This window comes from Diaporthe amygdali, assembly GCF_026229845.1.
Source record: "Diaporthe amygdali strain CAA958 chromosome Unknown NODE_7_length_1459731_cov_64_868725, whole genome shotgun sequence".
NCBI classification, from domain to species: domain Eukaryota; kingdom Fungi; phylum Ascomycota; class Sordariomycetes; order Diaporthales; family Diaporthaceae; genus Diaporthe; species Diaporthe amygdali.
This window is the reverse complement of record NW_026517027.1, coordinates 3,127-26,000: the sequence shown is the minus strand read 5'-3', so window position 1 is coordinate 26,000 and position 22,874 is coordinate 3,127. Positions and strand designations below refer to the sequence as shown.

Sequence of the window (22,874 nt, the reverse complement as noted above, 5' to 3'; positions counted from 1 at the left end):
GTTGCATGATCCCATAGTCCACGCCAAAGCGATGCAGTGCCCACCCGTCCAATATCATATGTCTTTTGTCCATGATGCGACCACAATTTTCAAAATCTCCTTTTCACCCTACGCAGCCTCACCACTCTGGCTATCCCCACCCTGCGGCGCACCATCACCGCCCTGCGCAGTCGAGTGGCTCGTCCCAGGCCGGCTCTTTGCGGCGCTGCTCCCGGGCCTGCTGAGCGTGATGGACTTGCGCAGCTTGTTGGTGCCCTTGCTGCTGAGAAGGCTCTTTACACGGCGCAGGCGCTTCCACCGCTCCTTGTCCTTGGCATTCTGCGTCTTCTCGTCCTCCTCGTCCTCGTCCCCTTCTCCCCCGCCCTCGCCGTCCTCTCCCCCTCGGCCCTCGGCCCCGCCCGCGTCCTGCCCCGACCTGCGCGACGAAGGCGTCTGCGACGCCCTCTTGTCCCCCCTCCGACCGGACGCCGGGCTGTCCCGGCTGCGCAGGTACGCCTCGTTCTTGAGCACCTGCAGCAGGACCTCCCAGCCGGGCCGGTCCTCCTCCCCGCCGCCGTCGGCCGCGGCCGCGCGCCTCCTGTCGGACGACGACGACGACGTGATGCGCTGGGCGTCGGCGCTGTTCCAGGGGCAGAAGAAGCGGTGCTCGCGCAGCGGGTCGAGGTAGTCCATGGGCGCGGGGACCAGCACGGCCCCGGAGTCCGGGTCGACCTCCTTGCTCTTGAACATCCACAGGCCCAGGCGGCGCAGGCACGTGTGGCACGACGCCGTGTTGGGCACGGGCCCGATGCGCGCGTTCGACAGGCCCTGCCACCCCAGGATCGCCAGCGCGAGCGCCACGCGGTTGGGCGACCGCGCGGGCGGGTTGGCGGGCGGCGGCTCGGGCGCGGTGAAGAACTCGCGCGGCAGGTACCGGAGGACCGTGTCGATGTCGAGGCGCGCCGGCAGCCGCAGGTTGAACTCGTAGGGGAGGAAGTCCCTGCGCGCGCACAGCTCGTCGTAGCGCCGCCGCAGGTCCTGGATCGCGGCCTGCCGGTTCGACAGCGGCAGCCGCAGGAGGGAGTCGTCGCAGCCGCGCTTCCGCCACAGGCAGTCGTCCTGGTGCGACGTGACGATCAGCTCGACGTACTTGGCCACCAGCGCGTCCTCAATCTCCGAGGGCACGAGCACGGGGACCTCCTTGCCGTCGACCTCCTTCCTGTTCAGCTTCACCACTAGCTCCTTGTTGCACAGCGTGCACCGCACTCGCTCCTTGCCCTGGCATATCCACCCCCTCTTGGCCCATTGGACCTCGGCGACCGGGTTCGGTTTTGGTGTCCAGTCTGTCAGCTCCTGGAAGCTGGCCAGGCGCTTGAGCAGCTCCTCCCTGTCACCTGGGCAGTATTTTGGTTTGAAGATGGTTTCCTTTTCTTTGTTTCCGCCCCATTTCCTCAGTACGATGTTTGATATGGTGGTCTGGCTGCCTCCATCTGGGGCTTTTGTGTTGAGATCCTTGGACGGGGTCGAGTCAGCCAGCCCAAGTCGCCGTCGCTTTGTGAGGAGGTCGAGGTCGGTTGAGGTGGCGGATCGTGGGACGGAAGAGACTGATGTCCGCATGGCCATGGAGTCTGAGCCTGGCGTGCGGGTGTTCGAGGATGCCGAGGCAAGGGTGTTGGTCGAGGTGCGATTGGGAGGCGGCGTCTGCGGCGTGGACTCGTCCTCGGGAGCTGTGTCGGATGGTGCTGGTGGGATGGAATCTGTGGGGTACGAGGGTCGACTGCCAAGGCCATTCAGCAGGGCATTGAGTTTCCGCTTCTTTGCGAAGTCCATGTTTTGTTTGTGTAAGAGGCCGTTTCCTGGGTGGCTCGCCGTTGAAATTGATCAATGCGATGAGGTGACAAGGGAGGGTGCCCAAAGGGAGCACTGGTTGGCCGATTGATTGGAGGGTGTCACACCTGGAGGGGCGGAGCTGGCGGTTGCTACAGTAAACTATAAACCATGATCGTTTTCGAGTACAACAAAGCGCCCAGCGGTAAACAACAAGCTTTCTTCGAATTCAATTCCTTCACGTGGCACTGGGAGTCCTTGCTACCAGCAGCACAAAAACGCGGGTGGAAGAAAGAGACGTGCAACGCCATCTGAAAGCGCGAGCATTTAGATAATCGAAACAAGCTCGACCCCTGCATTTTTTGGGCCGTTGGAGGATCAACGGGGCGAGCCACCAACGTCAGAAGCAACCGTGCCTGAGACTAAGTGGACCACGAGGTAGTACTGAGCAAAGTCACTTCGAATATCTCTGTGCTCTCCAGAAATGCATTCGATCACAAGTTTGCCATGGCATAATCAAGTGGCTGATGATGATGACCCACGGGTCTTAGGTTTGTTAATTTGATTAGGTTACTGGTAGGCCACAGTCTGCCGATGTGCTCAGGTAGGTTCATTCATTTCCATTTCCCACCGTCTCCTGCCTTCTGCCTTCAAGCACCAATCTCACCCACTTTGGACATATCTCTGCTCATTTACTCCATTCCAACGTTTCGAGTCCTCATTGTGTAACAGTTAAGGTGATGTCGCTGGGAGGTGGCGTGTAATCATCGTACCAGCCCAGCTCTGTGGCAACGGCTTTGGGGGGCATACATGCGAGGTATAGGCCCAGCTGTGCGAGGTCAGACTTGATCAGCGACTTGCACCTTGAGACTTGCGGCTCGCAGCTCTAGCTTTTTGATATTATAGGGACTTGAGGAAACAGAGCCTGGGATGACTCACGAGACCTAGGACGCAGCACCTGGCCAATTTTCCCGTGGCTTCGCATGCGGTGGCCAGCTCCTGCCCCGTCTTGGGGGATCCAGCCGCAGCGGAGCAGCCAGTGTCGATCAAGCCAAGATGAGATTGACGGCAGCAGACGGGCTTCTTCAAGATGCCGCAGGCGCCTTTTGATGCAAGGTCGGGGTCGATGGGGTTTTGGACCAGTTCATCCTTGTCATTTGGGGGAAGGGCCAGAGCAACCGCGGCCAGAGCGAGGTAGGTGGCTTTGGTGAGCTGCATTGTTATAGCAAGTGAATAGAATTGGTGCAGGATTAGATGTGCGGTGCTGTCATTGGTGTCAGCGAAAGTTGTCAAAGTCTTTGAGAAGGGCAAGATGACTTGATTACCTGTTCGAACAAGGCGGATTGCTCTCAGTTCAAACGCGATCCGTCAACGGCGAAGGTTGCACTGATCGTTCGTGTGGTAACCTCGTGTTTACTTTGTCATGTATGTGAGCAGGTCCGTACCAAATGAGCATGGGAGCAGTCTCCTACCAGTACTATGAATATTCCCGTGCGGCAGACACTTTCAAAAAGATGAATACTATCGATGGACGCTAAAGGAGTCGGGGTGCTTGACAAGTGGTGCTTGACGGATGGGTGAGGAGTTGTTCAAGAGAAGAGAAAAACAGACGATTCGCCTGCCAGTGAGCTCTGTTTTACATGCTGTTGAGCAGAACCTGCCATTGAAGGGACTACCCAGCTCTGTACTGTTCTTTGGAAAGAGCGTTTTGGGGCTGCCATTTACCCGGTTGCTCGGGAACTCCTTCTGTGACCGTCGAGACAGGTGCTGGTCGAGCATCAGTGCTATGCAAGCTCCACGGGTCATGAATGGAAGGGACGACGTCGGCTATCTGGTGCTGTGTTGACTTGGGTATGAGAGAACCAGGATCCAGTGAAGTCTCTCCATGTTGGTTCACTTAGGTGTTATGCGAGGAAGAATAAATGAAGCTGCTGCGAACAGCGACTCTTCGACACATTCCCTGCTTTAGTACCACAAAGATAGAGAGGCTTCACTGCCGAGTGTAAAATTGCCGTAAATGGGAATCGGAAAGCAATATCGTTGCTCAAGTCGTATGCAAAGCCAAAAACTTACCCAGAGGCAACGCTATAAGTCCCAAATGTTTTGGTGAAATTCAAGAGAGCTTAGTAGAAAACAAACTTTTGACATTATCTAGGTCTATAACCATTGCTGATCTTGCAATCTATTTGACTCCCAAGACCTCCTGAACAACCTTCAGGACCTGGTCATGCACAGCCGCTGGGGCTGCGACGACACCCTTATTCTCTGCCAGCGTACGTCCAATGCTGAAATCGAGCCTCCTGCCAAGAGTGTCCGTGACCTGGCCTCCCGCCTCCCTCACGATGAGATCTCCCGCGGTGTGGTCCCAGATCTTCTCCACGTACGTCTTGGACGTCGGCAGGCGCAGGTAGATGTCGCCAGCGCCACGGGCGATGGACGCGTACTTGGCCTGGGAGTCCATGCGGACACTGGGGTTGGTGATGCCGAGCTTCTTCGCGATATCGGCGGCCTCGCCTTGGGAGCTGTGGCCCGCCTCGACGCTCTCGCAGAAGGTGGCGTCGGACATCTTGTCGAGAGGCCTCATGGAGATGGCCTTGGCCTCCTTGAGGGCTCCCGTCCCGAGCGGCCTGCTGGCTGCGCCCTGGCCCTGCACGCCTGAGAAGAGGACGCCGCGGCCCTCGTCCGTGGCGTTGGAGCCGATGTCGACGGTCAGGGGGGCCGAGTCGTCAACGGGCAGGTTGGGGCAGCCCAGGACGCCGAGCTTCACGTCGCCGTCAACCATCAGGCCCAGGCACACGGCGTACTGCCCGCCGCGCAGGAAACCCTTGGTGCCGTCGATGGGGTCAATGGCCCATATCCGGCCCTTGTTGCCGCCCTTGCTGTTGCCCTTGTCGATGATCTCCAGCATGGAGTCAACGTCCTTGATCGGGCCACCGAGGGTCTCCTCGGCGGCGGCGTCGTCCAGCTTGGTGCTGCTGACCAGGTCCCAGACGATCTGCTTGAGGTTGGCGTCTGAGCGCATCATCTCGGCCTCCTCCTCGGCCACGATCTCATCCTCGGGGAAGTTGGCCTTGAGGGCGCTGATGATGAGGGCCTGAGCGCCAAAATCACCAATGGTGACAGGTGACTTGTCATCCTTTGAGACGGTGCCCTTTGCGCGCTCGTGGAAGACCCGCTTGGTCAGAATGGTGGCACGCTGGACAGCCAGCTGGGCCACCTCGAGCTCCTTGGCATATGCGGCCATCTTTTCGTGTTGTTAGAGAGGAATTTTTTAGGGTTTTGAGATGATATTTTGGTGTTGGAAGGGTGAGAAGGAGTGGCCAAAAGGGGGAAGAGGCCGACTTCCAGGAGGGAGAGTACACACCTTGTCACAGTGTGAGACGTGGGCGATATGGTCTTGGTTTACTTGGCTGACAGGAGAAGACGGGTGGAGGGGTAAAATGCCCCTCAGTGGTCCTGATATACCCACTGATGACGACGTTCGGGCCCCGAAGTGGTTGAGTAGGGCAGACAACCGTGGCGTTGCTCTCGAGAAGATGATAGCCAGGATGACGGTGAGAACGAGATAGAGCAGGAAGTTTGAGCGTCTAGGGGTCCTTCTTGGCTGCGGAGATACCATCTGCGCAGTCTAAATGACGAGAAACTGTCTGGGTGCGCTGCATTTTTAGCCCCCCATACTCTGTGTCCACGAAAAGTAAGCATCTGAGGGTGTGAATGCCAAGGCTCTTATTTTCGGGAGTCGCCCTGCACGCCCGAGCCGCAGGGTAGGTCTGGATCCACCTTGGACTGTACCATACGGTAAATGATGCTTCAGAATAATTATGAGGAAAATATGGACGCCGTTTTGATAGCAACATGCTTACGAGGAAATTGTTTATACCACATTGGTGGTAACGCATGGCGCTGAGATAAGATTTGATATACGTCAATTATACCCTCGCCATTATTGTGAGGCTGACATGCAGCCACGGAGCTTGAGGTAAATGCCCACGTACAATCTCGAACACAGTCATCGTCCTACGCCTACAGTCTACTTATTCGTGGAGGTTGACAAGATGAGCTACTGTCTTTTCAAAAGCAATCACCTTACGAAGTGTTAGTCCCAAATTTGGAGGCAATTGGATCTTCCTCCGCGCCTGTTACAGTGACCAACGTCAATGTGCGTAGACCCCATGGTCCAACCCAGCGCAGTCGGTGGGAAATAATCCATCAATGACTCGAATGAAGTTTTCAAGATTTATTGCATGATCACGGGGGTTGCTTGGGGATGTCCTGCAAGTTGTGACTCGTGGGATATCAAGGACTGCGATGAGTGGATTTGGCCGATCGTGTACCGAGCCGATTGCCACACGCCGACTTCCACACCCGACCGGGCATAATCGCACCGTCAGCGAAGGTCGGTACATCTTTGGGCGCATTGCAGTGTTTATGGGTATTTTGGTTAGCTCCTGTCACGGTTAATCTCACATGCCAAGTTCACTGTGGCCAATTGTCTTTATATCTTTCCAGAAATCGGCTGGTATTGTACATGCTACAAATGACCTGCCCATCAAAAGGACAGCCATAGTAGCAGCGTAGATAAAGGCACAAGGCCCATGCCATCGTCGCAGCATAACAGCGTCCACCAACATAAATCCTTCCACTGAGGCTGAACCCCTCCCTCACTTGATCTTCTTCTGCTTCAGCTTGATCGTCTCGTCGTTGACGAAGATTCCCTTTCCCTTGTACGGCTCAGGCACACGCCACCTGCGGATGTCCGCCGCAAACTGCATCACCTTCTCCCTGTTGATGCCCTCTAGCAGGATACGAGTCGGCTGTGGCGTCGACGCCTTGATGCCCTCGGGGACGCCCAGGTCGATCGGGTGCGAAAAGCCCAGACGCAGGCAGACAAAGTCTTGGCCGGGGTACTCCTCCAGCGCGGGCCGCTTATCGATGGCCGCCCTGTAGCCGATACCGACGAGTCGCAGGACTGCGGTGTGCCCTTCTGACACACCTATTATATATCGCTGGAGGTATGCCCATGTTGTGCCTGTAGACGCGGTTGCCTGTCAGTGAATGTAGTCTGGCGCAGGAGCGGGCTGTGTGAATGATGTGTGTATCGTACCCCACATCTCCTTCTGTTTCTTCTGCTCATTATCCTCTATGCTGAGGACCAGTCTCCTGGCCGCCAAGTCATGGTCGAGTTGTAGAAACGGTGGCACGTTGAGGTCGAGCTTTCCTGTTGAATTGCCCACCGATGTCAGCGAATGGTCCGGTGCAGGCGGAGCTGGCGCGCAGGAGAGATCCCGCGGTCGAACCACGTACCCAGAGGTCCTGTCACCGTCACTGTCCTCCTGGGAGTCTGTTTGTATGTCGTGAAGTCCTTCACTATGTACGGCTCGCCAATGGTAAGCTCGACACCGGGTGGAATCGAGATCGGGGTGCGACCCAGCTTCGAGGGCCTCGAGGTCGACGCGGAGAACTGCCGGCGCGCAGCTGGTGCAGCCGCACAGTTCTGGAAGGCTGGGACAAGGAAGGAAGGTAATGTCACTATGGACGAGGGCGCGATCGCCCTCGCTCTGGTGGGGGCGAGCATTGGGAATGTGGCGGCAGAGGGCAGCAGCTGTCAACTACATCGCGCATCAATCGCATGCACCGAGGCGAGTGGACGATGGATCTTTGGCGTAGAGCTCGAAAATTGCGGCCCTGTGTTTACATAAGCGGACAGGGGTCAGCCATCAACGCAGGGACCAATCTTGCGGTACCCATCCCGAAGCGATCAGATATGATAATCAGCTGAACCTTGTCACCTGCTCACTCATTGATGAGATGGCACAACTCTGGAGAAGTCTTCCCAGCACTTGATGCCTGTTCAAGACCCTGACGAATGTTGCTCGCCGCGTCCATAATTCTCGACCAAAGCCACCTCACCTCTTCCCCGACGAATCTCGGACCAACGGCAGCCTCCAATGGTCATGGAGCATGCATCCTGGACGTGCGAATTCATGATGCAGTGGATCAGCTCACAAGGCCAACCGTGCTCTTATTGATCATCAAGCCATCCCCACGAAGCTGAGCCTTTGGCCAGGGAAGGCTAAAGTCTGCATGGACAAGACATGGAGGGCCCAGCCACCCAGGGCGACTACGCAAAGGATTTCAAATATCCCCAGTGCTCAGTCTGGCTCAATCCAATCTAGTCACCTAACGCACAGAACCTCAGTCTTACAGACACGAGGTTGTTAGCCAGGTCCGCATGACAGGTTACCCAGGGGCATGGCGTTCTACGGCGTTCTTCGTTGCCTGTGCAATTCCGAGAATGTTGTCCAAGTGGCCGAAGCGCATAAAACACGAGAATTGGCGAGATATATGGCTGGGTCTTGCAGACTGCTTTTCCAGTGTGCTTAATAGCCGACCGACTTGGTATTGCAAGACCCGTATGTTTTTGGGTGCTATGCCGCTGCGTTACCCCTGCATACGCCGGCTCAGCTTCCGTATTCACTCAGACTCAACTCAGGCGAGGCCTGTTTGTGTTACCCATAACTCCACACCCTTTTGTTTTCCTGGTCTATACAGTAGATCTGTCGGGTAGGCACCTGGTCAGCGTGACTGGATCACGCCGAAGTGTTGTCCCGCCCTCTATTCCCATCCTCAACGTCACATCGTAAACAAAGTTCCAGTAGTCCGCAGCTAAACGCATCGGCGCGCTTCTTGGCGGCCGGATTGAGGCGTCTAGGCTTTCGGCTTGTGTATCGCCCGTGTCCCCCCCAGAGATCTACTGCAGATCGATCTTGTGTTGCCCTCTCGAGATCTGAGCAACGCATTCGAATTCTGTGCTCTCAACGGCAACCCCCGCGGCGTACGGCTTTTGGCCGCACAACACATACCACAGACAGGTACGCCTTGACTCGGGAGCGGCATGGTAGTGCCCATTGGAGGGCGGCGCGGCTTGGCAGGCGGAAAAGAGGCCTCTTTTAGGGAGGTCACTCAGGCAGGCGACCAGGCGACCGGATACGGTCATGTCCAGCTCTGTAGGTAAATCTGGTTCGTCCGGCGCGGGCGATGTAACCCGAAATGAAATCCTGTCTCAGCTCCGTCCCGGACGCAGTGACAACGCCTCAACCACGGCGCTACGGCGCTAACATTGCATGAGTTAATTGAACACCTGAGCGAGGGGGTGACTGGGCCTTGTGCGTCCACCATCTGGCACTATGACAAACCGCGGGCATATATACAGGTGCCCTCCACCGCCCGCGAGGCGGCCGGAGGACACACGGTCTGTGTTGTCCCTCGCTTGATTCAGTCCGTGCAGCCATGAGGTTCTCGAATTTCGTGTCTTCGCTCCTCCTTCCGGTGCTGGCTGCGGCCACTCCCCTGCAGGACCGCCAAACTCAGGACTATGAGTATATTGTCGTCGGCAGCGGCGCCGGTGGTGGTCCTCTTGCCTGCAGACTGGCCATAGCTGGGCACAAGACTCTCTTGATCGAGGCAGGAAACGACCAGGGCGGAAATATCAACATCTCCGTGCCAGCCTACCAGGCCGCGGTGACGCAGGACCCGAAGTTGAGCTGGGATATTTTTGTCAACCATTATCAGGACCAAGAACGGGCCAAACGGGACCCCAAGTACACATATTCGACTGGCCCATACCAATACCATGTCGGGCCTAATCCACCGTCAGGAGCGTCTCCTCTTGGCATACTGTATCCCCGAGCTGGTGAGTCCGTCCCGGTATCTCGAACAATTTTGGTGCGGAATATAGACGCTGACGCTTGTGAACAGCAACTCTTGGAGGCTGCGTAACACACAATGCCTTGATTTGGATAACGCCGCACGCGAGCGACTGGAATGGAGTCGCGGCGCTCACGGGAGATGCCTCCTGGTCCGCAGCAAATATGAACCAGTACCTCGATCGTATTTATTCCTGGCAGAATGTGCAGCCGACAGACCCGACCATCCTGCTGCAAGACCTAAAGCTTGCCCGACATCTAGCCAGCGGTGCTGCTGTCATGGGATTGGGGCCGGACCCGTTGGCTGCTGTCACTGGGCTCACGAATACTCTCTTGGTCGACCCCAACAGCCGTTCGAACCCGAAACGAGACAGCGCTCAAGGACTCTTTCAAATCCCTCTCATCATGAAGGATGGCACCCGCATTTCCATCCGTGACTACATTGCAGATACGGTCTCTAAGGGCTACCCGCTCACTGTGCGCCAAAACACTCATGTGACCAAGGTCGTCTTTAACCAGACCGGCACAACGCCTCGAGCAACTGGCGTTGAATTCTTGGACGGCCAACACCTCTACCGAGCCAGCCCACTGAGCGGTGCGTCCGGGACTCCCGGGTCTGCCACAGCGACAAAAGAGGTGATCCTCTCGGGCGGCGCATTCAACACCCCTCAGATCCTCAAGCTCAGCGGAGTCGGTCCCAGGGCTGAGCTGGAGAAATTCGGCATCCCAGTGGTCAAAGACCTGCCTGGAGTCGGAACGAACATGCAGGATCGCTACGAGATTAACCTCAACGTGAAGCACCCATCTAACTTTAAGCTCTTGGACGGCTGCACCTTCGACGGCAAGGCCCAAGACCAATGTCTGACGCGCTGGAAAAACAGCCCCTACATTCTCGGGGCTCGCGGGGCGTATGCCACCAATGGACTGGCTGCCACTATGTCGGTAAATTCCAAGGCAGCGGCCAACTCAGACATCGACCTCTACATCTTCGGAGGACCTGTCGACTTCACCGGGTACTTCCCTCGATGGGGAGACTTCGCGGTGAAGGACCACAGTTACTTTTCGTGGTACACCCTCAAGGCCCACACGCGAAACCGCGCCGGAACCGTCCAGCTTCGGTCAAAAGACCCGCTCGACACGCCCATCATCAACTTCAACTACTTCGACACGGGCACGACAGAGGGCGGCGCGGACAACCTCGACCTGGCTGCCATGGTGCAAGCGCTCAACATGTCGAGGGAGGCGCTGAGACGGTACAACTCGTATGCGATCCTTGGGGGCGACGGCTTCGTGGAGGAGAGGCCCGGACCCAACGTCGTCTCGGACGCCGACCTGGGACAGTACATCAAAGACAACGCCTGGGGACACCACGCCTCTTGTACGTGCCCGATCGGTGCTGACAGCGACCCAATGGCAGTCCTGGACAGCAAGTTCCGCGTTAGGGGTGTCCAGGGGTTGAGGGTCGTCGATGCGAGCGTGTTCCCCCGGATCCCAGGGATCTTCATCCAGGCTCCCATCTTTATGATCAGTGAGAAGGCAGCAGATGCCATTCTCAACGGTTGATATGGGCTTCATGTTATGAGACAAATACCCGGGCATTGAAGAGTGCAATTTTTAGATTAATAGATTAATCCAGGGAGAGGAGAGTCGACACTCACTCTTGATAGCTAGCGCGCCTCCTTTCCCATGTGGAAACGTTTGATGAATACCTAGACATTTTTATGACAATGCAATCTTTTGCTGTTTGACTGCAAGCGCTCAAGCTTTTTCCATTTGCTTGATACAATGGATTTTGACCTTTTCATCTGCCAGTCGTCCAATATTCTGCTCTTCGAGTGTCGTCGAGTTGGGTTTGAATAGGCTGGGAAGGAGGTACTTCAGATCTTTTGCAAGTTTCCGTTTTCTAGACGGTGGCCATACCTTCCTGCTCTTTCCCCCCTTCCTTTCCATATTCTCTGACCACATTCCAACTTCGTATTGACAAAGGTTCTTCAACCCTACCGTTCCCACCTGCCCTTCTTCTCTTCGAGACGCATCGCGACCATGGCTCAAAATAGGTTCCTGTGGTGTGGTTTCCTCTTGGCCAACGTTGCTGCCGCCTTTTGGGGAGGAAAGAAGCAGGTGGTGACGAGCCCCCGCCACGACCTCAACCTCAGCCCCTTCGAGATCCTACAGTCGGGCTCGCAGCCCTCTGAGGTCTACACCGTCGCCTTGAGCGAGCTACAGGATCTCGAGTCCGAACCACTCTGCCACCGAATCGCCGCGAGACTGCTGGTTGGCAACTGCCAGCTACTTGACGGCAAGAATGAGGCAACCGTACTGACAGACAGCGGTCGACAGATTCGAGACTTTGTCGATTCTTACGCGGCGAGCATGGCCATCTGCGACCTCGAGCGCGGCAGGTTCACCATCCCCTCTGTTTGCGAAAAGTTTCGCGAGCCCAGTCTCGGCCAGTTGTCGCTCGGTGGCCACGCACAACTACACGTTACCTCTCGCGAGATCGACCACTGCCTTTCCGGTCTGGCTGCAGAAAACTCAGCATGGTCGACCTGGGTCAGCTATCGCCACAAGGCCTTGCGTTTCTGCGAAGCTGCAAGAGCAGATCAAGAGAAGGGTGAGTCCATGGATTGATTTTCCTACGAAAATACCCTAACTAACTGGTCCGCTCCATTTGCAGCTCAAAACATCCTCCTCTACCAACGTCTTATTCAGGTCATGGCGAAATTGACACACGGCGTTGAGATCGAGATCCAAAAGCACATGGAAAACATCGAGCTCCGGGTGCAGAGGACGGGCGCCATATTAGAGAACCTCGAGCCAGAACTCGACCGTTTGAGGGAAAAGCTGGCCAAAGTAGATGACTACATTTCTCACGACTTGGAAAACACGTTGAAGAAGTCCAGCGAATCAATCAGTACCGGGTTCAACGACGCCACGAATCTACAACAAATAATTGCGGTGATGATGCAGACTGTGCTTGACAGTACATCACAAGTTGCTGCTGCACAGGAGAAGAGCATGGAGGTTTTCGGCAAGGGAAGTGATGGGCTCGACAAGTGGGCCGATGCAGTGGCCACAGCTACCGAATCCGCTCTGTCATTGAACAGCCAAATTGTAGGTGACTTTGGCTCCAAACGTTGTTTACCACCTAGCTGATGGATATTATCTACCCCAGGAGCTATCACGCCTTGGCCTACAGGAGTTATCTGCACGTCAACAAGCACTGGCTGGAGGCTTGGATCGTCTCACAACTACTGCGGAAGACCTATCTCAAAAGCACGACGACCACGCCCGCGCTCTTGGAGAAGCCCAAAATATTACGAACGACATTCTCGGTACCCTCGATGAGGTAGCCGCCTCGGCCATGATCCTAGAAGAAGCCACACTATCCCTTTTTGGAGGGTTTGGCCTCTTCAAGTGGGTTTCCTACATCGTCAGTCCAGTTGTGACATTGATGCTTGGCTCATACGGTCTTGAGCCCTCAGCCATGCGCAACTTGGGTTTGGTCGTCCTGGGCGAACTCGTCGGCTTCTTGGTTTGTCATGCCGACCGCATCTTTATGCCATGGTCTTACTTTGCTACGACCAACGCAATGGCAAATGGCACAGCCACCACCCTCTAGTGCCTTGTTTTCCGTTGCGGAGCATTTGGGGGTGTCAAGCTTTAGATTGGGGATGGAACTGGGTGCGATGTATGTTTACAGGTTTATGGGTTATGGGTGGTTATTCCATCGGTACAATTTTGCTACTTCATGATGGGATCTGGGATGAAGATTCACTCTTGGGGAGATTGATGGCATATGGGCGGTAGCGCCAGATGAGATGATTTGCTATCATCGCTACACGTGCATCACTAAACATGAATGAACCTCATTCCACACATCTCTTGCAGTATTTGCCACCGTATCTTACACTTCCCGTCTGAAAGCTTTGCACGACAAACAGGCTATGGCATTTGCCCTGGTTAGTCAATGCCGATGGGGCCTACCTTGATAAACACTGGATGGGGCTACCTACGATAGTCATAGATGCTTGGTGAGCGTGTGCCTAGTGCACAACTCCTGGGTCATCCAGGTGTCACAGCCTTTTGACCACCAATTTTGAGGGCCGACACGAGATCTACATGTTAGATGGTAGGTTTCTCTGACCACTGAGGCTGTTAGTGGATTTTCTGAGTCCAAGAAAAATGGTGTAAAGGTTACTGGTCTGTTTTCATCGGGCATTCCAACAAACTAGGCACATATTGGTAATACTGGCAATACTGGCAAAGCCTAGTACTTGCACGTGAGATGAAGAACAGGAAAGAATTGAAAATTCTCCGGCACCTGTATGGGCATTTTGCACTGTAACTTACTCATCACGTGTGTGGCGTGATCGTAACAATTGTCTAATATTGAATTCAGCCCATTTCCTCCTTGAAGTCTCAGGCTAAGGGGTTTGTTTACTTTCGCACCGTCTCATAGTCTCAGGAGTATCAACCAAAACATAGAGCCTAAGAAATATCCCTACACACTAATTTGTTATAGAGTCAGTCACTTCTACTAATTTAGTTTATTCAGAAACAAAATGCTCGAAATGAAGTTCAAGGAGGTAAGATCCTGCGTACTATATAAATCTAGGAAGACTCCCAATCCCCAACCTCCTTCGATCTTCTTGTAAACCCACATGATCACCAGAATTTCTATTAATTCACCTATGACATACTGAAGACCTCTTCGGATACTACCGTGCAACTACACTCAACCTTATCTCAAGTCTACAATCTTGATCTATACTCAACCTTTGTTCAAGCCCACATCTCTGACCTAAGGTCAATCTTCACTCAAACCTACCTCTCTGATCTACACCCACGGGCCTGACCCCCACAACAACCGAGAACCTCCTCCACCCTACTAGATCTATTCAAAGAATACACCATGGACCACACAGCTTCTCAGAGTTCCAAGGCCCCGGCCCAGGACCCTCAAGGCCCAGAGCCACAGAGCCCAGAACCCCAGAACCAAGGACCTCAGAACCAAGCACCTGAGGACCCAGCAACCCAGAGCCAGGAGGCCCAGAATCAGGAGCCTCAGGACCCGCAGCCTCAGGGACAGGAGATCCAGGCCACTCAGTCTCAGATGCCTGCGCCACCTGCACCCAGCCAGACCACATCCGGGCCAGTGATGCGGTGCTGTGGTAAGGCAGATATCCGTGACTGCCGATGTAGCTGGCCCAGTGGTCCGTGTCAAGCGCCTTCGATCCTTCTCTCGCACTATGACCCTTACTGTGTCTGCTACTCCTGTGAGTGGGCCAGGGAGACGAAGGACCCCAAGATTCGCAGCCGGAAGCCTGGACAAGAGGGCAGGATCATCGACAACCCCACGTTCAGTAAGGGCCCATTCGACAAGCTGAAGAAGGTCGTCCCCAAGACCATGACCCAATTGGAGCTGATGCATCCAATCCTCCTCGACGACAGGTGCCAGCCCCGGCGCTGGGCATGGGTCATGACGCCCGTGCAACATGGCATGCTGCCGTTCCTGCCGGACAAGTACCAGCAATACGAGGACGTATGGAGAGTCACCCTCGACAGTCAGGGAAATTGGGTTGGGATCGGCGAGCAAGGCGAGCGCATCGATATTGAATTCGAGGCGCATCACTTGAGGAACATCCTCTACACCGACTATGGCTATCACCGAGCTGTCAGCCCATATTTAACTAATCACGAAGGACAATACTATCCCCGTCAATTTCCCTTGAGGCCTGAGGAGGTCAACCCACAAGGCTGGAGGCCGTACCCGCCACCCAACAAGTCTCGCGCAAATTCTGCCGCGTCGCACAACACGACCCTGTTCATTGGCGGCATCAACGACGAATTCGACGAAAAGAGACTCCGGTCCCTGTTTGAGCCGTTCGGCGAGATCAATTATATCTATGCTCCCTATCAAACTAACGGATTCGTGCAGTTCGTGCAGCGACGCGATGCACAGATGGCTATGCGTCAGATGCAGGGCGTCCCGGTGCTCAAATGCCGGCTCCGCATCTCCTGGGGCGACCCTACAATCATGTTTCAGCACCAGGTTCGTCTCAAGAAAGCGGGCGAGAGGCTCCCCTACAAGGGATACAAGAATGATGAACTACCGCAACACGGCTCTCAGGACAGATTGAGCTGGCAGTACAGCCCAGAACAGTTCTACAACAACATGCCAAATCCATCGTACCACCAACAGGGACGGCACGAGATGCCTCACAGGGCCGGTGGGGCTTTCCGGGCAATCGGAGGGCCTTCTCGAGAGGGTCCTCACTACCCCAATCACAACAACAATATGCAACAGCCACCGTACCACCAGCAGGGACAGTCCACTCAGCAGGGACAGTACCGCCAGCAGGGACAGTACGCGATGCCTCACAGGCCCGGTGGGGCTTTCGAGAGACAAGGTCCTCACTACCCCAACCACAATAACAATATGCAACAATCACCGCAACACCACCAGAGACAGCACGCGATGCCTCGAATTCCCGGCGGGGCTTTCGGGAGAATAGGAGAAGGCCTAGGAGGGCCTTCTCGAGAGGGTCCTCACTACCCCAATCACAATAACAATATGCAACAACCACTGCCTCCCCAGCAGAGACAGTACGCGATGGCTCAAACGCCCGGCGGGGCTTTCGGGAGACAAAATCCTCACTACTCCAACCAGCAACAGAGGTGGAATTTTTTCATGGCTCGACCAACACCCCGTCCATTCGCAGGGCCGCAGCCACCACTATGCCATCCATCCATGGCACCACAACCCCCAACATGTTCGCCACATAGCACCCGTAGTGGCCACTCATCCAGATTGAATCCTTCTGCTGCCTCCTGGACGAGTAGTTCGGCAGTGAACAGCCCAGCCAAGAACTCTACTGCCATGATCCCCAATCCTGGCCAACAAGCGCCTCAAGACCAAGCCCCACCAAGGGCGCCAGTGGCTGAGGTCGCCAGCACTACCGGCGCTCAATCTCAGGTTCCAGCAGCGCCCGCTGGATCCCCATCTGGCGTCGTCGCCCAAGAACCCGCCCCTCAGCACATCGTTTCAGAGGAGAGAAAGGATCTGGATCAGAAGAGGAGCACCCCGTCACCCGAAAGCGGCCACACACACACCCCTCCATCGTCTCAGGATGGACAACACACTACCAGCAAGACATCCCCCGAAACCAGCCACACACACACGCCTCCGTCGTCTCAGGATGGACAATACACTGCCAGCAAGACATCTCCCGAAACCAGAAGTGATGCCGATTCTGAGCCTCAGGCTGTGTCCGAAACTGATTCCAAGGAAGCGGCCGATGATGAACAAAGTCCTGACCTGCTTCAGAGTTCAGAGCCAGAAGCTGGCTCGGATGATAAGGTTGAGGATCCCAGGTCAACTGCATCTGAGTAATCCCAGCCTCACCATGCCTGTTATTCTGGGGCCAACCAATCTCTCGGCCCTGTGAGCGGTTTGGAGATCGGCCTCCATTGGAGGGACTGTTGCGCTCCTCGGTCAAAGTGGGAGTGTGGACAGGCCCAAATAAGAAGATATACACACGGCATCGAAGGACACTGTAAGAGAAGATGCGAAACCAGAAAAGAAAACGACAAAAAAAATTGTTTACTCCCTGCGAACAACCTCGGCGATTTATTGATTTTCTGCACAAATCATCGCATAATTGGCAAACCTTCTTCAGCCCTGGGAGCCGGCCGCACTTTGCCGCAAGCCCACAACCTCAGGTTGACTGTTTGTTGTCTGAGCTTGTTGGCATCACGATCGATTGACGAGATGACGTTGGAAATCGGGCGCGCCACAGGTGGCTGGAATCGAGAGCAACGCCAAGTGCCTGGGAGCATCCTTGTCGACCTGAGGGATGACCCATCTCTGATACAACCCACGCCGTGGCCTCGGTAGCCTCCACCAACGATAAGCTCCCGCCTGTCACCCCTGTCCCGCACCGAGGAATGTGGCACAGCTGGGGTGTGGCACGGGTGACATCACCTCGCATCGACCCTGACGACGACTCTACAATCCAGGCTGCTGTGCCACGGGTATATATCAGCGACCATGTTCTGTCGAAAACGGCCTTTTTTCATATTTGCTTTATTTCTGTTGTACAAATCACCTTGCAACTTATAGACAATTTCAATCTACGCCTCATCACCACCAAACACCATCATGAACAACAACTCAGACAACGGGGTCACTGGCGCGGCCAAGACCGTCACTGGAATTCTCGGGAACACAGTCTCTGGCCTGTCCAACACCGTCGGCGGTGTAGTTGGTAAGCTGAAAGCACCATCCCCGTGTGGGCGTCACTAAGTGCACGTCGGCTGAATTTTGAATTTTAAGGTGGAGCAACTCGCGGCCTTGGAGAGACTGTGAACGGTGTGACCGGAGGTGTTGGCAGGCCCGTTGGTGACGGCCTTGCAAATGTGGGCACAGGCGTTCAGAATGGCTTGTCTGATGTGGCCAAGGGATCGCGGGATGCGGGGAACTGGAAGAAATAAATGAATTTGGATTTGTCTCTTGGGATTGTCTTTTTTTTAATGATATCATGATGGGATAGTACCAGTTTACTACCACTGGACTTGAGTTGTCCAGTCTTTTTCAATAGCTATAGGAATCAAATTGATGCTTGTTCATGAGCTTGGCAACGCACCACATGCATGTGACATAAATATAAACTCCTACAGACCATAACTTCTCTGTGTAACATGAGTTGGTCAACCTCTCTAATAAAGATGTCGACAAGTTTCAGATGACCTGGAATTGCAGCATATCCCGGTCCAAGTATAGGAAGAAATACTACTCCGCTCGGCTGAAGGCACATGTCAGATACGTTTAGTCCTGCATGACGCTTGAGCTTCAGAGCGTCTCTTGCACAGAGATAGCCAGCCTTTATTGGTCAGATCCTCGAGTCTTATGGTCTCGATCGCTTCTGGGCTTGTCAGCCTCTGATGTAGGTTATCCCATAAGTAACCTTGAAAAGGAGCATGGCCTCAAGCAAGACTCGGTCATAATTGTTAACCTTTGGTGAGGCAGACGACGAGGGTAATCGATAAAAGGCCATTAGATATTGAGAGCTGCTCAGGCTGCCACCGGCCAGAGCCAGCCTGCAGCCAGCTGCGTGCCCCAATCCCCACCATCTGTGAAGCCTTGATAGTCAAAAATGTAGCTCCGCTTTCATCGCGAACTTTCGTGACGCTTTACACCAACCTCTGCCAAACCATCCTCTTGTTACAACACTCACGTGCAAAGATGATCAACGATAAAATTATGAATTCTACAGATATTTACGACAGGGCGACGCTCCCAGGCCTGCCTCGGGAGCTCCTCGATCAGATCTCGCTCGAGTTGGGCTCTGGCGACATTCCCAGCCTCGCCAGGCTCACGATGACCTGCCGCCAACTCCACGGCCTGTGGTACAGCCGAAGCGCAGAGGAGCTTCATCATGCTGGTGCCGGTCTCCCGCTGTCCACAAATGGTGGCACAGCTGGGACCTCACATGCAGGCGCTCTAGTTGGCGGTTTCGCCTGGCAGGCGGACAGGTCGATGCTCAACAAGCTGTTGCTGACCTTTGCCAACCCGCGGGTGCTGCCAACACTTATCCTGGTCGCTTCCACGCGCAGGGTCCGAAAGCAGGCTCTACAGGCGGCTTCTCTCGCCGACAGGGTCTCGATCTTGTCGCGACACTACTCGGCGGTCCGCGACCGGCAGCTGCACGGCGTCACTGACAACTTTAGCCTGGAGGATGCCTTCCAGGCCTTCTTGGTCAATGAGGCATCACAGGGGCTCGTTGCTTTCTATTTTCATGACCTCGTGGGACACAACCACTTCATGCCTCGTGTGAGCGACAGCCGGCAGCAGGGCCCAATGGCCCCTCTGCGGGAGCTCGAGGGCGAGCGCATCCAGCGTGCTCTTTGTGTCCACGAGCATTTCAGGTCCTTTTGTGGTGTCGACGTGTTCGAGAGCTGTTTCTCCCGCCACCTCGAGTCGTTCTCGAGCATCGAGCTGGTTCGAGTGGACACCATCACAGAATGGATACGAGAACGAGTGTTCTTTGTCTTTATGAATCATGTCCCTGGTTTCCGCAACAGGCGGTGCTGCGAAGACCCCGTCCAAGAGTACTGTCCCGCGTCCCTGCTTATGAGGCTCACGCTGAGCTTGGAGGACTTTCACAGGCTGATGAACGCCTCTGTTCGTGACCGTGCCCCGGACGAGGAGGTCCTTGACATCTTGGACCTCGAAAGAAGACTTGTCCTCCCTTCCGAAACAGAGCCGGGCAGGTTAGTCCCAGTAGACCTCCGTGCGATGTTCTCGATGGACAATGCTGCAGATAACGTCGAGGGGGCCCATGAAATTCACGGGCTCGTCCGCTCCATCGAAGGTGGGTGGGGCGAAACAGAATCTCTCTACCGAAGAAGCAACGTGAGCACAGAAGACCAGTTCCATGACCCAGACACTGGCCCTGTGGACTTTCTGCGCTGGACGGAGGACTTCCCACGCGGCGTGCACAGCCTGTTAACCGGCGTGACGGGGGGTGACATGCTCGACAGGTTCCGGCTGCTGTCGCTCACCGATGGCGAGCTTCCCGACAGCTCGGCATCAGAATCACCCTCCTGATGCTCCTCTCTGCGCCAGGCGTGTCATGGTCGCAAGATTTCTGCCGTGACCTCACCTCGCAGCGTAATTAGACAAAGAATTGACGTTTCGTTTCAAGTATTCTTCAACGAATTGACCTTTACGTGACGCATGACCGCGATGTACTGAACTTTCCATCACCTGATAGTAGACTTTGTGACTAGTGAATCCGTAGAACCTCGTGGCAGCTGTGTAGACAATCTTACTCGGTCGTTACAAGGACATATCACTCCAATTACTGAACGTGGACACATGGACATGTCACTTCACTTAGTGCACGTGTCAAAACATTATCAGGCCAATCAATCATTGGTGCCCTAATTTAATTATGCCCGAGTGCGGCGGACGGAGACTGACCCCGTCACGTCTTGCCCTTGCCCCTATCCTCCGACTCCCTCGGCTTCTTCGCATCCCTTGCCTTGGCTCGCTCCTGTTCCTCAAAGCTGGAGCTATAGCTGGGCAAGTCCTGCTTCTTCCGCTTCTTCAGCCCAGGTTCAGGGGAAGAGCGGTTGGACTTACGGCCCGTGGACTTTTTGCCTACGGAGGTAGCCTTGGCGGTAGCCTTGGAGGTAGCCTTGTCTGTAGATTTGGCCTTCTCCGACGCCTGTGGCGCCTTGGGTGGGCCTGCCTCGCTGCCTTCAGCCCTTCTGCCTGGTGTGGTCCGCGCCATCTTGGTTGAACCAGACACTTGTGGCAGCTTTGTTGGGGACGACGAGGCGCTGTCTGATACCAATGGTTGCTCATCCGTGCCTACGTCGCCTCGTCTGGACGGCGCAACCGAGCTGGGGCCCGTGGTCCTGCCGGTGACCGCGGCAGAGCTTGGCTGTGGGAGCGAGCTGAATGACTGCGACGCACCCGGCCGCGTGCTCGAGCTCTCTCGGTTCAAGGGCAGCTGCTCCTCCGCTGTCATGGGCGGCTTGGAATGTGAGCTGCCCGTTGGGAGAGGGTTCTGAGCGCTCGTCTTGGGCATCTTCTCCCGCTGCTTCGGCGAGGGCGCTTTCGGGGGCTCGTCATGTTCGTTTGGCCGGACCACTCGTGTCCCTGGCTCTGGCTGATGCTCGTCTCCTCGTGAGGTCTGCTGATGAGGTTGGCCTGTGCTATGTCCAGCCCTGGCCTCCTGCTCAACCTCAGCCGCCTTGTGGATGGCCCACTCCTCGAAGAGCTGCGCCGGCGGCACCTGCCCTGCTGGGAGGGGGTCTCTTGGCCGAGGCACCTCGCTGGCGGTCTTGCTGACGGACAGCACTTTATTCTGCGGGCCCAGAATCGGCGCAAAGTACAACATATACTTGTGATCCTGTTCACTTATAGACCACTTGTCGTTGTAAAATGACGCAAACTGTGGCTCCGAGCCCTGGGGGACGACTGGCCGGCCTTGCGGGTCGTAGAGACGGACGTAGTCATGCCCATCGGCGTCATTCCGCAGGCGGACGACAGCGATCAACGAGTAGACCCTGACGGTTCCCGTTTTTGAGTACACGGCTGTCATTCTGCCGCCGCCGCCAGACTCGGGCTCCCACTTCTGAGCCCTTGTCTTCATGGACACTCGGTAAATGTTTCGGATGCAAAAGGACTCAAGCTTCTTTTTCGTGGGGTCAAAGCAGACCCGAGCAATCTGCGGGAACTTGAACATCATCGTGTAAGTGCCGTGCTCCCCCTCGTGGACGGTCTGGCGAAAATAGTCTTCAAACACATCCGTGAGGTCTCTGTGGACACTAGTGTCCCACGTGAAGAGACTCTGTGATGTGCGGACCTTGTCCAGATCGCTAGGGGATGTCTCCAGCTGGGACGGGTCGTAGAAGCGGTCCTGCCCACGCGGCTTGATCAGCGATGGGTAAAATGCCTGCAATTCGATGTCCTGCCAGATGTTCTCTTGCATATACGGGTGCTGGTCGATCTTTTCGAAGCTCAGGGTCCCCTGAGCGCCGACGATGGCCTTGCATAATGCCTGCCAAACGAAGCGTCTCGACGTCTGGACATTCTTCCTCTGCGCGGGTGTCGTTGCCGTGAGATCGCGCTGGGCAAGATTGAGCAGCAGGTTGCGCTGGCGGTGTCTGTGGACCAAACACTGGGCGTCCTTGCGATGCAGGGTGGCGAGGATCTGCTGCATGACGCGAACCATGCAATCAACTCCTGACACAGTGCCACGCTCCTCAGAATAGGAGCTCGGTGCAGACACACGAAGGGTGTGGACAACCTTGGCCCATTGGTCTTCATCTTGAGTGTCCCAGTTGGAGATCGGGGCAACCTCGAGGGAGTCCATGATCTTAGATGCCATAATGTTGTTTCGCAAGATTTAAATGTACCCTCTCTGGTGTCAAATCTGGTCTTGGTGGTTGTTGTGTTCTTGGGGACAAGACTGAGACTAATTTTAAGATTATTATTCTTTTGAAATTAAGTTTTAAAATTCAATTATATAAATAAAAGGATATAACATATATTTATATATATAAATACATATGAAATAATTTCATTTATATAATACTATAAATATATAATTAAAATTATTTTTACTTATTTATATATATAAATTTATTTAATATATTTCTATTTATATAATTAAAAATAAATTCTTTAACTAATATTTTAAATATAATATTATAATACTTATTTATATATATAATTTTATTTATATATATAAATAAAATCTTTTAATATTTATTTATATATATAATGTTATAAATGTAATAGGAATAAAACTAGGGGAGCACTATTAGTTCTTTAAAGGTGCAAAT

The 22,874-nt window shown here is 54.7% G+C and overlaps 10 protein-coding genes across 10 annotated transcripts; 5 read left to right on the top strand and 5 right to left on the bottom strand.

The window, feature by feature from the left end:
* Positions 1 to 108: 108 nt before the first annotated feature.
* J7T55_013629 (c3hc zinc finger domain-containing protein) lies at positions 109 to 1,809 on the bottom strand (the record flags this gene model as incomplete). Its single annotated transcript, XM_053140520.1, has 1 exon — positions 109 to 1,809. One exon carries the CDS (start codon positions 1,807 to 1,809, stop codon positions 109 to 111), a length of 1,701 nt encoding a protein of 566 aa, XP_052995968.1.
* A 715-nt stretch (positions 1,810 to 2,524) lies between these two features.
* Positions 2,525 to 3,024, bottom strand: J7T55_013628 (hydrophobin; the record flags this gene model as incomplete). The annotated part of the gene is made up of 2 exons (XM_053140519.1): positions 2,525 to 2,635; positions 2,746 to 3,024. 2 exons carry the CDS (start codon positions 3,022 to 3,024, stop codon positions 2,525 to 2,527), a joined length of 390 nt encoding a protein of 129 aa, XP_052995967.1.
* A 964-nt stretch (positions 3,025 to 3,988) lies between these two features.
* Positions 3,989 to 5,050, bottom strand: J7T55_013627 (3bisphosphate nucleotidase; the record flags this gene model as incomplete). Its single annotated transcript, XM_053140518.1, has 1 exon — positions 3,989 to 5,050. One exon carries the CDS (start codon positions 5,048 to 5,050, stop codon positions 3,989 to 3,991), a length of 1,062 nt encoding a protein of 353 aa, XP_052995966.1.
* Positions 5,051 to 6,467: 1,417 nt separating this feature from the next.
* J7T55_013626 (54s ribosomal protein l6) lies at positions 6,468 to 7,381 on the bottom strand (the record flags this gene model as incomplete). Its single annotated transcript, XM_053140517.1, has 3 exons — positions 6,468 to 6,835; positions 6,911 to 7,024; positions 7,111 to 7,381. The coding sequence occupies 3 exons, from the start codon at positions 7,379 to 7,381 to the stop codon at positions 6,468 to 6,470; spliced, it is 753 nt and encodes a 250-aa protein (XP_052995965.1).
* A 1,715-nt stretch (positions 7,382 to 9,096) lies between these two features.
* J7T55_013625 (alcohol dehydrogenase) lies at positions 9,097 to 11,075 on the top strand (the record flags this gene model as incomplete). Its single annotated transcript, XM_053140516.1, has 2 exons — positions 9,097 to 9,499; positions 9,565 to 11,075. The coding sequence occupies 2 exons, from the start codon at positions 9,097 to 9,099 to the stop codon at positions 11,073 to 11,075; spliced, it is 1,914 nt and encodes a 637-aa protein (XP_052995964.1).
* Positions 11,076 to 11,555: 480 nt separating this feature from the next.
* J7T55_013624 (uncharacterized protein) lies at positions 11,556 to 13,134 on the top strand (the record flags this gene model as incomplete). The annotated part of the gene is made up of 3 exons (XM_053140515.1): positions 11,556 to 12,126; positions 12,190 to 12,626; positions 12,712 to 13,134. 3 exons carry the CDS (start codon positions 11,556 to 11,558, stop codon positions 13,132 to 13,134), a joined length of 1,431 nt encoding a protein of 476 aa, XP_052995963.1.
* Positions 13,135 to 14,427: 1,293 nt separating this feature from the next.
* J7T55_013623 (uncharacterized protein) lies at positions 14,428 to 16,908 on the top strand (the record flags this gene model as incomplete). The annotated part of the gene is made up of 1 exon (XM_053140514.1): positions 14,428 to 16,908. The coding sequence occupies one exon, from the start codon at positions 14,428 to 14,430 to the stop codon at positions 16,906 to 16,908; it is 2,481 nt and encodes an 826-aa protein (XP_052995962.1).
* A 768-nt stretch (positions 16,909 to 17,676) lies between these two features.
* J7T55_013622 (uncharacterized protein) lies at positions 17,677 to 18,008 on the top strand (the record flags this gene model as incomplete). The annotated part of the gene is made up of 2 exons (XM_053140512.1): positions 17,677 to 17,782; positions 17,851 to 18,008. 2 exons carry the CDS (start codon positions 17,677 to 17,679, stop codon positions 18,006 to 18,008), a joined length of 264 nt encoding a protein of 87 aa, XP_052995961.1.
* Positions 18,009 to 18,759: 751 nt separating this feature from the next.
* On the top strand, positions 18,760 to 20,124 carry J7T55_013621 (uncharacterized protein; the record flags this gene model as incomplete). The annotated part of the gene is made up of 1 exon (XM_053140511.1): positions 18,760 to 20,124. The coding sequence occupies one exon, from the start codon at positions 18,760 to 18,762 to the stop codon at positions 20,122 to 20,124; it is 1,365 nt and encodes a 454-aa protein (XP_052995960.1).
* A 379-nt stretch (positions 20,125 to 20,503) lies between these two features.
* J7T55_013620 (uncharacterized protein) lies at positions 20,504 to 22,417 on the bottom strand (the record flags this gene model as incomplete). The annotated part of the gene is made up of 1 exon (XM_053140510.1): positions 20,504 to 22,417. The coding sequence occupies one exon, from the start codon at positions 22,415 to 22,417 to the stop codon at positions 20,504 to 20,506; it is 1,914 nt and encodes a 637-aa protein (XP_052995959.1).
* Between the last annotated feature and the right edge of the window lie 457 nt (positions 22,418 to 22,874).